The following is an 18,910-nucleotide window of genomic DNA, read 5'->3' on the forward strand; positions in this document are numbered from 1 at the left end:
TCCCCTTCCTAAACCATGAAATATAGCATAATGAATAAGTGAAAACACAGTAAGTCAGGTGCTATCTAAGACCTGAGGGGATAGCTGTCTGCTATCCTCATATTTCAAGCCAGGTAACCTGAGTTTATCCCCTAAAGCTGGGAACTCTATTTCTGTGTCCCGTAACGATAGTTTGTTCAGCCATTTTATGCCATGAAGGCCCATAATTCACTTCCCTGTATCACCTGTCAAATAGTTGTCTAATAAGTAAGGCTTCATGTTGGGTTTGGAAAAGGGAGCTCAGACAAGGTATTTGTATGTGTGTGTGTATGTGTGTGTGAGAAAGAGCGTGTGTGTGTGTGTGTGTGTGTGTGTGTGTGTGTGTGTGTGTGTGTGTGTATGTGTGTATAAAGTGTGGGATCTTCTTGGACAAATGGTGTTTGAATTAAGGGATTGTATTCTGGATGTTGTGGCCTGTAGAAATCCAAGGAGCACCCATCACTAGGCTAACCAAATGCCTCAAGGAGGAGCTACTGGGAGTGAGGATATGTAATGTGTCTCTTGGCCCTCTAGATGATGTGAGCCATTTGTCATCCCCTTGGCTCCTCTTCAGAAGGCTCACAATAGCACAAGGCTCCTACCTAGGACGGGGGGTGGGGGGGTGGGGGGTGGGGGGATGAGGGGGTGGGGGGAGGCGAGGGGAAAGGAGAAAGAGACTTTACTTGTTTCATGATTGTCAGCATGGCAAAGTCACTCCCTATCTGCTCTGTGTGAACCCCTTCGATGATGACCACCTAGACTCATAAACATCAAGTCAGGTAGGTTGGCCAGACAACTGTTCACTGTGGAGCCATCAATCCTGTACTCAGAGCAGAATACTGAAAAAGATGTCTTCCTCTAAACTTAACTTGCCATTAGCTTCACTCTGTCTTTGGCTTTTATTCCACAGGATATTTTCAATGCTGTTATCAAACAAAATCCCTTTCTGGTATATCAGCTTCCCTGCTTCTGGAATGTGCAGCTGTCAGACCACACCCGATCTGAGCAGTGCTACAGAGATGTATCTGATTTAAAGGTGGGTGATGAGATGCCACGGCAGGGTGTGGTTCACATCTTCAACATAGTCCTGGCTGGGCATAGGGAAGCTGGGTGTGGTAATTGGCAGAAAACAGTTGTCCGTGAGTCTGTGGGAAGTGTGGTGGAAAATGTAAGGTCCCCAGAGAACAGAAAGTACATGACTTTTATCTCTGTTGAGTATTTTCTTTCACACTCTTCTTTGACTTTCTGGAAATCGTAAAGCTTCTGGAGTAAGGAACCAGCTTGTATTGATTTTTCTCTTTCCATCTGATGCCAGTTGTTCTGATTCATGTCAAATCCCCAAATCCAATTGATTTTAATTCAAGCAAAAATATTTGTGTCGAGGCCCACTTCATGCCAGGCACTACAGAAGAAACGTGAGTAACTGTCTTACTCTCAAGTTAACCGTGGAAGGGCAGAGAAACCTGCATGGAAACAGGTATAAATAAACACTGCAGGAGCCATGACAACTGTAGGAGGGTCAGAGTGAAGAAAGCAAGTACATGCCTCACTTTTCTTCCTGTAAATAAGACAGTGGCAGCAAAGCTTTCCTTGTGACCATCTAAGTACTAACTATTGAAAAGGGCCTCACTTTAACAAAGCTACAGGGCAGAATATATGAGCTACATAATGTGACACAACATATTCTCATTATGCCTGAAATGAGCAACTACATATATAGTCGATGAGTATTGGATGGGAGTTCACTCAGTTTCCCTGACCAAGTACAATGATTAGCCTCAGTTCAGAAGGATGATGTCTAGGACATCTCATATGTTCCCCCAGTCCCTTGTATGATATCATCAAGTCAAACTGATATGTTCTTAGGACAAAGTCCATTTGGAAATAGAAGTCCTAGTGCATAGAAGAAAACCATGTCTTGGTACTGTTAACGACTCACTGCCCAACATAGTCAAAAGAAAACGATATCGTAAATCTTGCCTTCCTCCATCAATAAGAAAATCTTATTTTTTAAGGTAGAATACAAATTGAACATGGAGCTCACTGATTGGCTGGACTAACTGACCAAAGAATTCGCAGAGATCTCTACCTACTCATGTGTTTGTTCGTTTGTTTGTTTGTTTGTTTCACATACATGCATACATTCACACATGCATATAACACACACATGCAAACATATACACACACACAGACACACACACACACAATAACCAAGTAATTTGAATTCATTAAGGATAGGACCTCAATAATATCTACTTGCTTATAGTCTTAAATATAAGTGAAGAACTCTGGGTAATTTTAGTAATGAAATTGTTTTCCAGATTCAAGAGCAAATTATATGTAGCATATATTCTTTAAAAGAGATAGACCAAACTAATGAAAACATGAAAGATTGACAGTAACATTAAGCAAAAATAATATCAAAAGATACCCAATGAAAGCTATACTAATTCTACTGATATCAGATAAAACATTAGTGGGAGAGAGATGGGTACAAGTAAAAGTCAAACTTACCAGTCAGGTATAAGCATCTCAAGATAAGCATATATCTTGTGCTATGTCATATATATTTCAAAGTATATAAAACTATAAAGAACATAAGTATATCTACAATTGCACATATATTTTAATTTTTATTTATATCTATGTATAACCAAGCATTATAAGTTCAGAGAAAGAGAAGGATAAATCTCCTATCATAGTGTAAGGTTTTATCATTCTTTTCAAATATGAAAAGATGTCAAGAGATAATAAAAATATAGGACACTTAAATAACAGTTAACATACGTGATTTATAGGATAAATAAAGAAGCTTGTGCAGGCAAGTAGAATATACATCTTTATCAACTTCATACTCAACACTAACCATAAAGTAACCATGTACCAGATTATAGAACAACTCTCAGAACAGTTTAAAGAATCATATTACACCATAATGCAGCAAGTACAGTAATCTGGATTTGAAGCCTATTACAGTAAGATGAAAGTCCTCTCATTGATTCAGATTGAGAATCCACTTTGAATTCCTTGTGGTTCTAAATGGTAATTGTAATTGAAACTGAGAACTACTTCCAGACTAGATGAAATTGAAAACAGTTCATGTCGAAAACTATGAGAGTAACCAAGCATATGGAGGAAGGCATAAGTTTCGATTTTTATATTAAATAAAGAAAGGCTTCAAATTAATATGCCAAGCTTACTCCTGGGATAATACACAGTGAATATGAGGATAAATTTAAAGAAAATGAAAGGACATAAAGAACAGCAGCATTTGATTAGCAAATTGTGCAATAAAGTAAAAAGAGCTTGGTTTTGAAAACACCAAAGAGATCTACAAAGTCAGACAGTACTCTTAGAAAAAAAGAAGGGAAATCATCAGGTAATGGATAGCCAACGTGAACTCCGATTCATTGATTCAGGTGTTTAGAAAGTGATTTTTCTGAGATCTAGGTATACAGCAAACACTAAATTTATCATTCTCTCACTCATAGAACTTTTAATGTGGTGATGGTGTATATGCTACATGGATACATGTGTCATGTTTATATGTATCAGTATGTATACAATTTGTGACCATATGTGTTTAGGCCCATGAACATGCATGTAGAGGCCAGAGGTTTTCATTTAGTATCTTCTTTGTTCTTTATCTTATATATTGAGACTGGATTTCTCACTTGAACCAATAGCTTACCAATATGTCTAGTCTACGTAGTCAGCTTGCTGTGAGGATTCTTCCCTCTTGTCTCCTAAACTCTGGGATTAAACACTCACCTGACAATTATATGTATGCTAGAAATGCAACTCCAAGTCCTATATTTACAAAGTAAGCACTTACCCACTAAGCTGTTTTCCCAGTCCCTACAATAAGCCTTCCTAAAAGGCACAGCATTCCCTGTTGTCAAGTAGAAATAAGCTCTAGCCGTTGTACTTTTAGTCAGAAAAGACTTTAAATTTTAAATAAACTTTCCCAACAATTAGGAAAAGTTAGATCACTTTTTTTGTTTGTTTGTTTTTTTGAGTCAGGGTTTCTCTGTGTAGTCCTGGCTGTCCTGAAACTCACTCTGTAGACCAGGCTGGCCTCAAACTCAGAAATCCGACTGCCTCTGCCTCCCAAGTGCTGGGATTACAGGCGTGCGACACCAACGCCCGGTTGTTAGATCACTTTCTAACTCATTCTATAAATTCAAGTCATCCTTGATTCCCAAAATAGAGTAAAATGATACGAAAATTTCAAGCTACCTTCATTTGTGAACATAGATGTAAAAATCTTAGGCAAATTACTAGCTAACACAATCTTCTCATGTAGAAAATAGATACTGTATCATGGCTAAGCTAGGCTTACTACAGTAAGACAAAGGTAATTTAATACCAAAAATATGTAAGTGACATAAAATTATATTAATGGAGCCAAGTAGAAGTACTGTGTATTCCCAAATGGATATGAGAAAGTTATTTAATGAAATCTAAACACTTTTTCTTGTTATAAACTCTTATATAATTGGCAACTAGTAAAAACCATTTGTGTGCATGTGCATGTGTGTGTTTGGGGGGGTACCAGTAAAGTCATAGAATAGAGTGGGAATTTCAGGAATGCCTATGCTTGTATAGGCATATGATAACTGAAAAAGTGCTATTCCTGATCATCACAGAAAGGATTCAGTATACCGTGAAAAGAGATACCAGGTTTTCCATATAGAAGAAGAAAATTAGCACGGACTCCACCTCACACATGGACTCATTCCTGGTGGGTGAGGGATAAAAGGCTTCAAAGCAAAAGGTGAAACAATGCAAGCGAACAAACAAAAAATTATTTTTCTTTAAAACTTGAGAGTTGGGAGTCCCAAGACCTCAAAATAGGGAGAAATTCATTCAACAAGATGGGGCATTCAGCCTAGGTGGCCTGCCTCAGTTTACTTTCTTTTCCTCTGTGGCCCAGGTGTTTTTATCTTGCTGTTGAAGTGCTAGATTATTTCCTATTTGAACTATCTTCATAAGCCATGTTCTAGGACCATCACAGCCCTTTCCTTTAAAGTGCAGGGAGACTGTGAGGAAACTGTAAAACAAAGACAATCCTGGATGTTTTCCATTTTCTCCCATTCCATACCCAATGGAAAACAACCATTTTAGGGACTTACCAACAAGTTATAGCCAAGCATTCTGTTTGCTATCATGCAAGTCAGGGCTCTTCTATAATTGTATGCCATTACTTCAAATAATTTTTAGTAAGATTTCCAGTTCTGTTAGAAACATGAATACTCTTAGTAGCCCACATGATCCTCCTCCTGTTAAATTCAGTCCTTGCTGCTGTTAACTGTTTTGAGTTAGTGTGTTAACTGTTAGTTACTACTAGAGCCCCGCAGCTCTTAGAACTGGGAGCTCTAAGTTCAGCTGCCTACCCTCAATATTCCTATTAAAGAAAAAGGTGCTCATTTAATTGGCCACATTTGGAAAAGAATCAAAGAAGCCTAGTGACCCTCTCCCACATCCATCTTTGAGGTCCTGAAATGAAGTTTAGACATTATACATGAGTTATCAGTTCTATTCAAGGTGTGGTCTTTCGTGTCATCATGGTCTGGACTTCAAGTTCTCCTGCTTGGTAGTATGACAGTATGTGAATTTCTTCTTAGGAGACTGTACCCCCTCCAGCTGGTACTGGACCCCAGCCTCTTCTCTCCCCAGCATGAAACTTCTGAGGAAAATTTATTAGGGACCAATATTTGAATAGTCTCATAACCAAAGAGAAGGAAACAAGTCTCTTTAGCATATCTTGCTTCCTGCTAGCATCGCTGCAGTTTGTTAGAGCAGAAATCCCCTCATGTCCTAATTGAATAAACTTCCTGACCTTGTGTGTTTTGTCCACCCTGGGACCTTCCTTCATGCTGACACCTTCCATCAAAAAAAATTCAAATAGAGAAAATGTTTTCTTGGCAGAAACAGAAGTGTCCAAGTATTTGGAGACCACAGTTCATTAAAATTTGATGACAGTTTTAGTTCTTAACAATTCCCCTACTTGAATAAATCGCTTGCCATTCCCTAGGTTCAATTACATTCTCTATAAAATAGAAGCCATTATTTTTTGTCTTGTTCTCAGCCAGGACCCTTGAGTGCATTTTGCTTAACCTCCATCTTTTTTTGTTTCAAACACCTTCATTTCTATCTCTGAAGACTGATGTCTCAGCCTTCCCAGACCTAACTTATAAGAAGAAAAAAGAATTCCAAAAAAGCACTTTCTCCTCCTCCCCACATTTCCTTGCCATGATCACAAACTCAGGAGACCAACAAAGAACCTGAGGAGCATGTTCTGAACTTTGTGTCAGTCCTGATGTCATCTGGGACAATTACAAAATGAGTTGCTCACCAGCAATAGCCCAGTGGGTAGAAACATTTGCTGTGTAAGCCTAAAGACCTGCATTCAGTCCACATTTCCTACACCTGGCAAAGAGACCAACTTCTACTGGTTTTCCTCTGACATCTTCATTTGTGCTGTGCTATGAGCATACCTATACATATGTGCATGTATGATAAACACACTCATCCATATACAAAGTAATGATAAATAATAGATTTTTAAAGGAGAATAGAAAGGGCTTATTCATTCAGACATGTGATCCTCGACCCTATTCTTTTCCCAGCTTCTGTCCTCCCCTAGTTAGCCCCGAACTGTCCTTTCTTTCTTTCATATCTTTCTTTCATATCTTATACAAACCACCATTTCTGCCCTGTTTGTGCCCATAAAGCTAACAAGTATAGGCCCATAGAAATCCAAATATGAATGAAGATCAGTGAAGTTGATAGTGGGTGGACAACCCATTGGTCACGTGATAGCAGCAGGGTTCTCTGTGTAGTGTATGCTATCCTTTAGGGTAAATAGAAAGTGCTTTTCAAAGCCATCCAGTAGTCATGGCTTCATCCTCAATAGGTGAATGGAGATTTCTAGTTAGATTAGATAGAAATAGGAATGACTTCACTTAAAGCCAAGAAAAAAGACTCATAGTCATGAAATTAGAGATCCTACAGAGTAAGTCATTTCTTATACCTATCCATCAGCTAAATATAAAAAGATGAGATTCCAGTTCTTCCCTTTCTGACCTCAAAATCAGAGTTCTTTCCTCTAACACAGGTCTAAGTTTTCATGAACATAGTTTCCATAACAAATACATTTATTTTGTGGAGTTCCAGCACAGGAGTAGTGTATGAAAGAAAATACAAAGTTCAGGGTCATTACTGATACATGGTGAGATCCAAGCTCTCTTTAAAACAATGATAAGAAGTCGTCCTCATTAATCAGGAAACTATGGGGCTAGAGACCCATCTCAGTGTCCTTCCAGAGCACCTCAGTTCAATAATTAGTATCCACATGGCAGCTCACAATTGTCTATAACTCCAATATTTGTGGAGTCTGATGAGCGCCTCTGGCCTCCATGGGCACTGCACACAGATAGTGTGCAACCACTCATGTAAGCAGAACACCCATATGCATAAAATAAATTATACTTATGTAAAGACTCAGTGTAGCAGTATAGGGCAATACCAGAACAGGGAAGGGGTGGTGGGAAGGGGTGGATGGGGGAACAGGGGGAGGGAAGAGGGCTTATGGGACTTTTTGGGAGGGGGAAGCCAGAAAGGGGGAAATCATTTGAAATGTAAATAAAAAATATATTGAGTAAAAAAAGAAATGTAAAAATAAATAAATAAATAAATAAACTGAAGATGATGATCTTCCAGGACAATTCTGGGAAACATCTTTGGAGTAAATGGCTTTCAAGGGCTAACTCACAAAAAGACACTTTATTCAACATTGCCTCCCTGAGAGAACATATTAATTTTAAGCAACAGACCCTGAGTGTTAATTGTAGATCTTGATCCATTAATATTTAAGGAATAGAGTGCATCAGAAAGGAAAACACGAATGCAGAAAAGAAATGTCAAAAGGAATTGTGACATCTACATGGGAGAGTGAAATATTTTTTTTGTAAAGGAATGTATAATATCTGCATAAGAAATTAGCCCATAACTCAAGTTTGAAAACATTTTATAACACTTAGAGATGCATGAGCTTCCACATCTTTTGAAGATGAGGGACCAATGTATATTTGCATATTGTACATGTTATCTCCAGGCAGGTTTTAACACTATTGCTCTGTAGTATTGCTTGAGGTCCAGGATACTGATTGCTCCAGAAGTTCTTTTACTGTTGAGAATAGTTTTAGCTATCCTGGATTTTTTGTTAACTCCTGGTAAGGAGTATGCCTGTTACTTTGTGAACCACACAGGGTTTTGGAAGTCTTCCTTCCCACTTTCCAGGGCTCCATGTCTCTCTGTATCTTTTTTTTTTTTTTTTTTTTTTTTTTTGAGACAGGGTCTCTCTGTATAGCCCTTGCTGTCCTGGAACTCACTCTGTAGACCAGGCTGGCCTGGAACTCAGAAATCCGCCTGCCTCTGCCTCCCAGAGTGCTGGGATTACAGGCATGTGCCATCACTGCCCGGCATCTCTCTGTATCTTGGAGCACATATTCTTCTTTTCCTGCTGTCTGCATTCAGCCTCTGATTTCTCAGCTCTTGTACACCATGAATGACTTTTTAAATGTGATATTTTATTTGTTTACCTTTCAAATATTATCCCCATTCCAGGTTTGCCTTCTGCAAACCTCTTTCCATCCTCCCTCACCCTGCTTCCATTAGGTGCTCTCCCACCTCACTGCCCTAGCATTCCTCTACACTGGGGCATCAAGCCTTTGCAGGACAAAGGGCCTCCCCTCTTCAGATCCTTCCATCCTTCCCCTAACTCCTCCGTCGGGAACCCTGTGCTCAGTCTGATGGTTGGCTGCAAGCATTGCATGTGTATTGGTCAGGATCTGGCAGAGACTTTCAGGAGACAACTATATCAGACTTCAATCAGCAAACATTTCTTGGCAGCAGCAATAGTGTCTGGGTTTGATGTCTGCATGTGGGATGGATCCCAAGGTCGGGCAGTCTCTGGATTGCCTTTCCTCCAGTCTCTGCTCCACTCTTTATCCCTGTATCTCCTTTAGACAGGAGCAATTCTGGGTTAAAAAATTGGAGATGGGTGGGTACCTCCATCCCTCAAAGTGGAGGGGTACATGCCTAACCTCTGAATATGGTCTTGACAGGTTCTCCCACCCCTTTGTGCGGTATTTCAGCTAATTTCATCCCTGTGAGGTCCTGAGAGGCTATTGTTTTCCTGGCATCTGGAACTTTCTGGTTGCTACCCCCAGCTCCCCATCCCCCAGTGCTACACACCTCTGTTCAATTTCCTGACGCTCTGTACATCTCATCCATCTCCTCCTATGCCTGATTCTGGCCCTTTTTTTTTTTTTACCCTCTCCCTTCTCTCTTCCTTCCAAGTCCCTCCCACCCTCTACTTCCCTTGATTATACTGTTCCCCTTCTATGGACTAAAGCGTCCAGTCTTTGGTCTTCTTCTTGAGCTCCATGTGGTCTGTGAGTTGTATCCATGTTCTTTGCCTAATATCCATGTTCTTTGCCTAATATCCACTTATCAGTGAGCACATTGTTATGATTATAAAAAGATAAAGAGATATAAGAAATGTTCCATGGGGATGTGGCAAGGTGGGGGGAAGAGGGTGCCTCGGTGGGCCCATGCCAAGGCATCCCTTCCCCCTGAGGGACCAGCCACATGGCGGTATAGCACAGAATAGTTTATTCAGGGCATGGGAAGGGAAATTAAGAGGCAGACAAAAGGAGAGAATGGAGAAGTAGAGGCCAGCCATGACCACATGGGGTGAGGAAGGAGAGCCCAAGAGTTCAAGGAAGTAGCAAGCAGGAAATAAGAGTAAGAGTAAGAGAGGAATCACCAAACTTATTTTCAGAGTGGTTTTACCAGCTCGCACTCCCACCAACAATGGAGAAGTGTTCCTTTTTCCCCACATCCTCTCCATCTCCAGCATCTGCTGTGCTCTGAGATTTTCATCTTAGCCATTCTGACCTCTGTAAGGTGGAATCTCAGTGTTGTTTTGATTTGTATTTCCCTGATAACTAAGGATGCTGAACATTTCTTTAGGTGGTTTAGAGCCATTGAGTTTTCTCAGTTGAGAATTCCCTGATTAGCTATGTACCCCATTTTTTAATAGGATTATTTGACTCTCTGGAGACTAACTTCTTGAGTTCTTTGTATACAGTGGATATTAGCCTTCTATAGAATGTAGGGTTAATAAAGATCTTTTCCCAATTTGTTGGTTGCCATTTTGTCCTATTGACCATTTCCTATGCCTTACAGAAGCTTTGCAGTTGTATGAGGTCCCATTTGTCGATTCTAGTACTACCTGCGGACCCAGCTATGACACTCCTGGGCATATACCCAAAAGATGCTCCTATATGTAATAAGGACACATGCTCCATTATATTCATAGCTGCTTTATTTATAATAGCCAGAAACTGGAAAGAACCCAGATGTCCCTCAACACCATTTGTCAATTCTAGTTCTACCTGCGGACCCAGCTATACCACTCCTGGGCATATACCCAGAAGATGCTCCTACATGTAATAAGGACACATGCTCCACTATGTTCATAGCTGCCTTATTTATAATAGCAAGAAGCTAGAAAGAACCCAGATGGCCCTCAACAGAGGAATGGATACAGAAACTGTGGTATATATACACAATGGAGTACTATTCAGCCATTAGAAACAATGAATTCATGAAATTCTTAGACAAATGGATGGAACTAGAAAGTGTCATCCTGAGTGTGATAACCCAGTCACAAAAGAACGCACATGGTATGCACTCACTAATAAGTAGATGTTAGCCCAAAAGCTCAAAATAAACAAGTTACAATTCACCCAACACAGGAAGATCAAGAAGAAGGAGAACTTAAGTGAGGGTGCTTTGGTTCCTCTGAGAAAGGGAACAAAATACTCACAGGAGCAATAAGGGAGAAAATGTGTGGAGCAGAGACTGAAGGAAAGGCCACCCAGAGACTGCCCTACCTGGGGATTAATCCTATAAATAGTCACCAAACCCTGACACTACTATGGATGACAAGAAGTGTATACCAAAAGGAGCATGCCATGGTTGTCTCTGGAAGGGCCCTGCCAGAGCCTTAAAAATACAGAGTCAGATGCTAACAGTCAACCATTGGACTGGGCGAGGGGGGTGGGTCCCCCAATGGAGGAGCTGGAGGGTGGTCCAGAGAAGCAGAAGGGGTTTACAGCCCCATGGGAAAAACAATGATTTCAGCCACCCAGACACCCCAAGACTCCCAAGGACTGAACCATCAACCAAGGGGTACACAAGGTTCCAACCAAAAATGTGGCAGAGGAAGACCTTGTTGGGCATCAGTGGGAGGAGTGGTCCTTGGTCAGGACCAATAGAGGCTCAATAGAGGCCCCAACAAAGGGAAACCAAGGGGAGAGAGGTGGGAGTGGGTTGGGTGGAGGGGCATATAAGTGGAGGCAGGGGGTAGAAGAAGGGTTGCGGTCTTTGAGGAGGGGTGAAATCGGGAAAAGTTTTACCATTGGCCAAGTAAGTGAAGAAAATATTCACTTAGAGGGGAGGGGGGAGAGAGGAGGGGCAAGCTGCCCTTTTTAGAGTGGACCACACCTACCTGGCTGTTGCCAGGTAACTGTGGGGAGGAGCCTAGACAGAATCCTAACATACATACCATGTGTGGGTTTTTTGTTTGTTTGTTTGTTTGTTTGTTTGTTTGTTTTGGGACTGAGTTAAGTCACTCAGGATGATATTTTCTAGATCCGTCGATTGGCCTGCGAATTTCGTCAAGTCATTGTTTTTATGAATAGCTGAGTAGTACTCTATTGTCGAAATGTACCACATTTTCTGTATCCATTTCTCTGTTGAAGTACATCTGGGTTCTGAACCCTCCTTGGTTTAAATACCTCAGAGCAATAGTGTGGGTTTTCGCACTGAGAACTTGTCCTGTACTGTGGATGGTGATGGAACTCTCATGACTTCTTTGCTCACCTTGACTTCTCTCTTCCAAAATGCTGTTTTAAGTTTCCAGGACAGTAATCACTTTCAACCAGTTCTTCCTTTCTCACTAGCGTTCAATGACTCTAAGGAAAGTTTAGATATACAGTAGTATACAATATATAAAGTATACAATAGTATGTATACCACATTTTTTGCATCCATTCTTCTGTTGAGGGATACCTGGGTTCTTTCCAGCTTCTGGCTATTATAAATAATGCTGCTATGAACATAGTGGAGCATATATTCTTATTACATGCTGGGGAATCCTCTGGATATATGCCCAGGAGTAGTATAGCAGGATCTTTCGGAAGTGACATGCGCAGTTTTCTGAGGAACCGCCAGACTGATTTCCAGAGTGGTTGTACCAATTTGCAACCCCTCCATCAGTGGAGGAGTGTTCCTCTTTCTCCACATCCTCTCCAACACCTGCTGTCTCCTGAGTTTTTAATCTTAGCCATTCTGACTGGTGTGAGGTGAAATCTCAGGGTTGTTTTGATTTGCATTTCCCTGGTGACTAATGGAGTTGAGCATTTTTTAAGATGTTTCTCTGCCATCCAAAGTTCTTCAGGTGAGAATTCTTTGTTTAACTCTGTACCCCATTTTTTAATAGGGTTATTTGGTTTTCTGGGGTCTAAGTTCTTGAGTTCTTTATATATATTGGATATTAGCCCTCTATCTGATGTAGGGTTAGTGAAGAGCAATAGTGTGGTCACTTAGTGTGGTATTCCACTATAATAGTGGGTCTTTCCCAGTTTCTTTTCTATTAGCCTGCCTGTCACTGTACCAATACCATGCACTTTTTAACACTATTGCTCTGTAGTATTGCTTGAGGCCAGGGATACTGATTCCCCCAGAATTTCTTTTGTTGTTGAGAATAGTTTTAGCTATCCTGGGATTTTTGTTATTCCAGTTGAATTTGAGAATTGCTCTTTCTAACTCCATGAAGAATTGAGTTGGGATTTTGATGGGTATTGTGTTGAATCTGTATATTGCTTTTGGCAAAATGGCCATTTTAACTATATTAATCTTGCTGATGATCCATGAGCATGGGAGGTTTTTCCATTTTTTGAGGTCTTCTTCTATTTCCTTCTTCAGAGTCTTGAAGTTCTTGTCATACAGATCCTTCACATGTTTGGTTAGAGTCACCCCAAGGTACTTTGTACTGTTTGTGGCTATTGTAAAGGGTGTCATTTCCCTAATTTCTTTCTCAGCCTGCTTATCCTTTGAGTATAGGAAGGCTACTGATTTGCTTGAGTTGATTTTATAACCTGCCACTTTGCTGAAGTTGTTTATCAGCTGTAGGAGTTCTCTAGTGGAGTTTTTTGGGTCACTTAGGTAGACTATCATATCATCTGCAAATAGTGATAGTGCAGAAAAAATAAAAAAAAGTGGCTGAGCTGCAATGTTTTATGCTATGCAGAACCATTGGCTAGTTTACAACCAGTCTACATTCATTTTTCATCATTCTGGAGGCTTCCAAAGTCCAAATGGGGAAAATTCAGTATCTGGTAAGGGTCCACTACCTGGTTCATCAATACCACTTTCTGAATGAATGTGTCCATGTAGTGGAAGAGTCCAGGTTGCCCGTGGGTTCTCTTGGATAAAGGCTCTGATTTCTTTTACAACCTAAGTACCCCCCAAAGACCCAGTCTCCTAGTGCTATCACTGGAGTTTAGAAAACCTTTAGTATGACTCTAGGGGAATAGGGGAATCTGGGCTATTAGATAATACTCTCTTGCACCCTAAGCGTGAGGACACTGAGGACTGCAATGGAGAAAATTTGGACTATTTCTTTCATCTATCATCAAAGCAAGGAACACGAAGTTATAACAACCTAACTTCTGTTCTTTGTAATCTAGAGGTAAGGTTTAGCAATCCTACTTTCACTAATCAGGTGGCCTTGGGCAGGAGCCTTCGCTGCTTACCCTCCATTGTTTCTTGTTCCAATGGTTGTAGGAATCTAGAGAGTCAATTGTTCTGTTTGTTTAATGCTGCTATAACAGTTGGACCAGAGACTGGGAGCTTTATAGGAGATCCATTTCCTACTATTCAAACACCTTAGAGGCCCAAGATTGAGGGCCCTGCCTCTGGCCAGGGTGTTCATGCTGTCTCAGTCCAAGGCAGAGGCAGACAGGTAGGAGAGGGAAAGGGATAGGAAGGAAGTAAACTCTCCTCTTACCAGATGCCTGCCCCTCCTTAGAGGCATTTGCTCTGTTTCAGTTCCCTCTTAAAGAGCCTTTGTCTCAAGCTGTCAACACATAAATTTTGGGAAATGCTTTCAAACTACAGTACCAACAAATGCAAACCTGTTAGTGAGCTTTCAAGATACAACTCTCTACTTGGGACACATTTTAGCACTCAGCACGAGGTCCCTGAGCCCTTCCAGGTGTTCCACATAGGCCCCTATGGGTCTAGCTCTTATTCTTACTCGATGTCAAGGACAGTTCTTTCTTGGAATCCTCTGTAGACACTGGGAATGTGACCAGTAATGGGAGCCACCATCATTTAGCAGACCATTTAGAGCCAGCCCTTCCCTGGTTCTAGCATCCTTTAGCAGATTAACTTCTCCTGGGCCCATCTGCTGTATCCTTCTGCTACACTGTTGAAATCTGCTGATACCTTTACCCATCCTCAGAGGACCTCTGCAGTCCTCCTGCCTTTCAATGCTCCACATCCAGTTCACAGACAGCAAAGCCTAGGCAAGGGTTGCACGGTACTAAGTCCACCTTGTGAGACCAGGAAAACAGAATCTTCTGGAGCCTCCCTTTACTTTGCTGGACAGGATTCAAATTATTCATTGTTCATCGTCATGACATAGTAGTAGGAATTATATGTATGTATGAAAAGTACAAATAAATGTAATTAATCAGAGTATTTAGAATAATTGTAGTACATGTTACTATTCCAAATACTCACTTTTCTCAATTTTCCCCCTTTCATGCTTTCTTCTTTTAATGAACTCAGAAAGTGTGCCCAAAGCCTCATTTCTCATATGGAAATCGCAACCATGTCCCCAGCTTTGGTTTTACCCTGTTCACCTGACCAGGTACTTTTTTTTCACACAATGATGGCCCTAAAACCCAGTTGGTCATTTTGCTTTCTCCTACGCGTCTCTTAGTAAGTGTCTGAGTTTGAAATGTACACTTCCCAGGTCTAAGCCCACTGGATTTCTTCCATGTTCCACCCCATGCTGCAGCATGGCCTTCCCTACATGGTTTACTTTATGTCATCTCCCCCAGGAACCATGCTCTTTTCCCCTAAGCATGGACCTGGGTATCTTGCTGTGTCCATCTTCCCTGGACAGAGATGTAGAGACCATGGAGCTTATTGTGAACTTGTACTGCGTATTTCAAAGCTATCTCTGGTCCATGCTCTTCCCTCTACTCTGCCTTCTAATTGTATATTGGCAGACTGTGAGTCTGCTATGGGCAGCTCCCAGGGTGGCATGCTTCAGGACATCTCTCAATGTGGCAGACTGGAGATGTTAAGGGAACCTACATTTTGGTGAGAGCTTACCCAGTGCCAGGTTTGCACATGTTAGCAAGTTTACATTCCATATCAGTTCTATGAGAGTGTCACTTAGTGCTGGCTAAAGACAGAAGCCTTACTAATTATTTAAGCAGGGAATTTAATCTTAGAAGTGATAACAAGTCAAAAACTATTGAATTGGCCCTGAAATAAAACGTAAGTCAGGAATGGTAGGGGATGGTTAACACTGTGGTGATTAAGAGTAGATAGAAGCCAAGCAGTGGTGGTGCACTCCTTTAATCCCTGCATTTGGGAGAAAGAGGCAGGTGGATTTCTGAGTTCAAGGACAGCCTGGTCTACAGAGTGAGTTCCAGGACAGCCCGGGCTATAAAGAGAAACCCTGTCTGTCTCAAAAACAAAACAAAACAAAACAAAAAACAAAAACAAAAAAAAAAAAACACAGAAAGAAGAGGTGAAGAAAATGCCCTTTCTCAGGTCTCAGGTGTCCTTCTGGACTGTCTGCATCACCAATCACCAAGCAGTTTGCTTATCTACAGGGTCCCAGCTTCTGTATTACAGAGCTGGAGGTTCCCAGAGATGAAGGTCTAGTACAGCACATATAGGCACTGTGGATGTTCCTATAATGCAGAGTTTAAGGGAACTTCCCAGGATTAAAGGACAGCTTAGAACAGAGGCAAACTTGGTTCCACTCCCAGCACTGCTCCCCAGCACTCTGCCCATGATATAAACTGAATGAGCAAGTGATTGAACTGCAGACCCACAACACATCATATTTTGCCCAGTCCCAGCCGTGTTGTATGGCCCTTGCCATCTGATAGCCTTCTTTCCAACCTCTAGGTCATCCACTGGAACTCCCCCAAGAAGCTGCGTGTGAAGAACAAGCATGTGGAATTCTTCCGCAACCTCTACCTGACCTTCTTGGAGTATGATGGCAACCTCCTGCGGCGGGAGTTGTTTGGTTGCCCCAGTGAGACTGATGTCAACAGTGAAAATGTGAGTGTTTCATAGAATGTCAGGGAGATTGGCCATACTATCTTTGTCTGTGTGGGGTCCTTGTTGGGTACTACACTCAGCTCAGGGCTAGACCCAGAGGAAATAAGACACCGTAGCTGTCATGGAATCCATGGCCCAATGCATCATCTGGTGACTTCCTGTGGATCACTCTTGATATGGGAGGAGACATGAGCCCAGCTGAATGGATCAGAGTGAGTTTCTAACTAGGAAAAACTATCAGCTATCTATGTCTGCCTCGTGACCAGGAAACTCCCAAGCATGTAGTAGTGAAGGTATCCACATAGGGCTTGGTTGGTGTCACAGAAGGAGACTCCCACAGGGACTGGCCTCTTCCAAGTGCTTTGGGCAAGGAAAGCATTAAGTAAATAGTTCAAAGCTATTGGGTATTTTGGTTGTTACTGTTTTACCCTGTTTTTCATATGTTGTAGCTTATTTTTATTCATTGAGTCATTTTACTATGGATAATGTTGAAGTAGAGAAATTAAGCAAGTTGCTCATGTTTACACAGCAAACAAGGTGGACAGCCTACACTGAACTCTTAAGGATCTAGAAAAGGAGCATGGTAGCAACAGGCAGTAGGGACACAGAATCAAGCTGACCTGAGTCTGACTCTTAACTATTAGTTTTGGTTACACAAAAATCCACAAGTCTCATTTAAAGAGAATAAAAGACAGTTTATTCTGGTAGCCCAGGAGCACAGATTTATGTTATCTCAAATTCAATGTTCAAATGTAGAAGTACTTTCATGAAGTTTATAAATTTTCAGAGTTAGGAAAATCATAAATCCAGGTGAGTTTAAAATATATTGATGGATATATCAGAGAGGCCGGTATAGCAAGGTGGGGGAAGCTTTTCTATAGGTTGAAGATGCTCTCTCAACTTTTTGGTTGATGGAAGCCAGTTAGTGGTCTAACTAATAGATAAACTAAACTAATAGATTCTAAAAAGTTTTAAATCTATTACTCACAATATGTTAGTTCACAGAGATGAGCAAGGAATATCTGTCCTAGAAAGCTAGAACTAGCCCAAAATAAGATAATTAGTCTCAGGGGCAGGTAATTTTTTAGTATCTCTACAGTCCTGAAACTTTTATCAGCCAATCAGTCCCTGCAAACACAGCTTCTTTCCTAGAATTTTTGTTCAGAATTTCTCATTACTTTTATCTCAGTTTCTATTGTTGCAGAGAAACACCATTATCCTCTTATAAAAGAAAACATCTCACTGGATCTAGCTTACAGTTTGTGAGTTTAAGTCTACTATTTTCGTGGTAGGAAGCATTGCAATATGTCAGCAGATATGTTGGTAGAGAAGGAATGAGAGTAGTGGGTATACTTGTTCTGTATGCATTAGAAGACTGTATGCATTAGAAGACTGTAAGCTACACTAGGTATATTATGATCATATCTGAGATGTCAAATCCTGCCTCCACAGTAACACACTTTCTCCAACAAGCCCGCACCTCCTAATCCTGCCACTTGCGATATGACAAGCATTCAAACACATGAGTCTGTGAGAGCCATTCCTAGTCAAACCACATCTATCTATGGGGCCTTAAACAAGATAGCCTGTGCCTCTCTGTATCTATTTCCTCAGCTACAAAATGGGCAAGAAATGACATTTATACTCCAGAGGTCAGCATCTGCTATATGTTAGATTAGAAATTATATGCTGCTTGTTCTGTCTTTCCTGGGTCCTCAGTGTCAGACACAGAAAAAAAAATTGTTTCATGCATTCAATATAGAAATGTATACTGATGTGTTCTTCTCGTTCTGAGCACTGAGTAGGGACAATGAAAAGAGGACTAGATGGACTGCTCAGTGGCCATGTACTAGCTGCACTTACAGAGGATGCCAGTCAGTTTCCAGCACTCACATGGCAGCTCACTACCATCTGTAACCCCAACTTCAGGGGATCTGATGCCCCTTATGACTTCGACACAACTATAGACATGGGGTGTACATACACACATGCAAGAAAACACTCATATACTTAAAATGAAAAGTAATGAATCTATTAACACAGACAGTAGAGCAGAAGGAAAAGACAACAGTCTCTCCCTCAGGATATGTGTGTCCTATCAGGACAAATACAGCTAGCTAGTTAATAACCACCCAAGCTGTCAGGAAAAAAATGATCAGCTTATATCCAGTGCTACATAGCAATGGCTAGTGAGAAGCCAGGCAGATTCTTTCTCTGGAGAGCAGCAAACTTCAGATGAGAAGGTAAAATTGATACTGAAACCTGAATTACAGGAAAACTAGCTGTAGTCAAGCAAAGGAGATACACTCCATGCAGAAGATGTACTTGGTGCAAAGGCACAGAGTCAGAGCCTGATTGTAAAACAGGGTAGGGACTAATGGGTAGGAGTAAGAAGAGGACACAGCAGACAGAAGAATATGTGAACTGGTAATAGGTCTATTGT

General features: G+C 41.1%; 1 protein-coding gene across 7 annotated transcripts in view; it reads left to right on the top strand.

Annotated features, from left to right (window-relative positions):
• Positions 1-18,910, top strand: part of Large1 (LARGE xylosyl- and glucuronyltransferase 1) — a 502,501-nt gene that overhangs the window by 434,530 nt on the left and 49,061 nt on the right. For all 7 annotated transcript variants that reach the window (XM_052166462.1, XM_052166464.1, XM_052166461.1 and 4 more), the window contains 2 exons: positions 929-1,054; positions 16,312-16,467. In XM_052166462.1, the coding sequence (XP_052022422.1) occupies positions 929-1,054; positions 16,312-16,467 (282 nt within the window). The remainder of the gene's footprint in view (positions 1-928; positions 1,055-16,311; positions 16,468-18,910) is intronic.

This window comes from Apodemus sylvaticus, chromosome 21, assembly GCF_947179515.1.
Source record: "Apodemus sylvaticus chromosome 21, mApoSyl1.1, whole genome shotgun sequence".
NCBI classification, from domain to species: Eukaryota; Metazoa; Chordata; class Mammalia; order Rodentia; family Muridae; genus Apodemus; species Apodemus sylvaticus.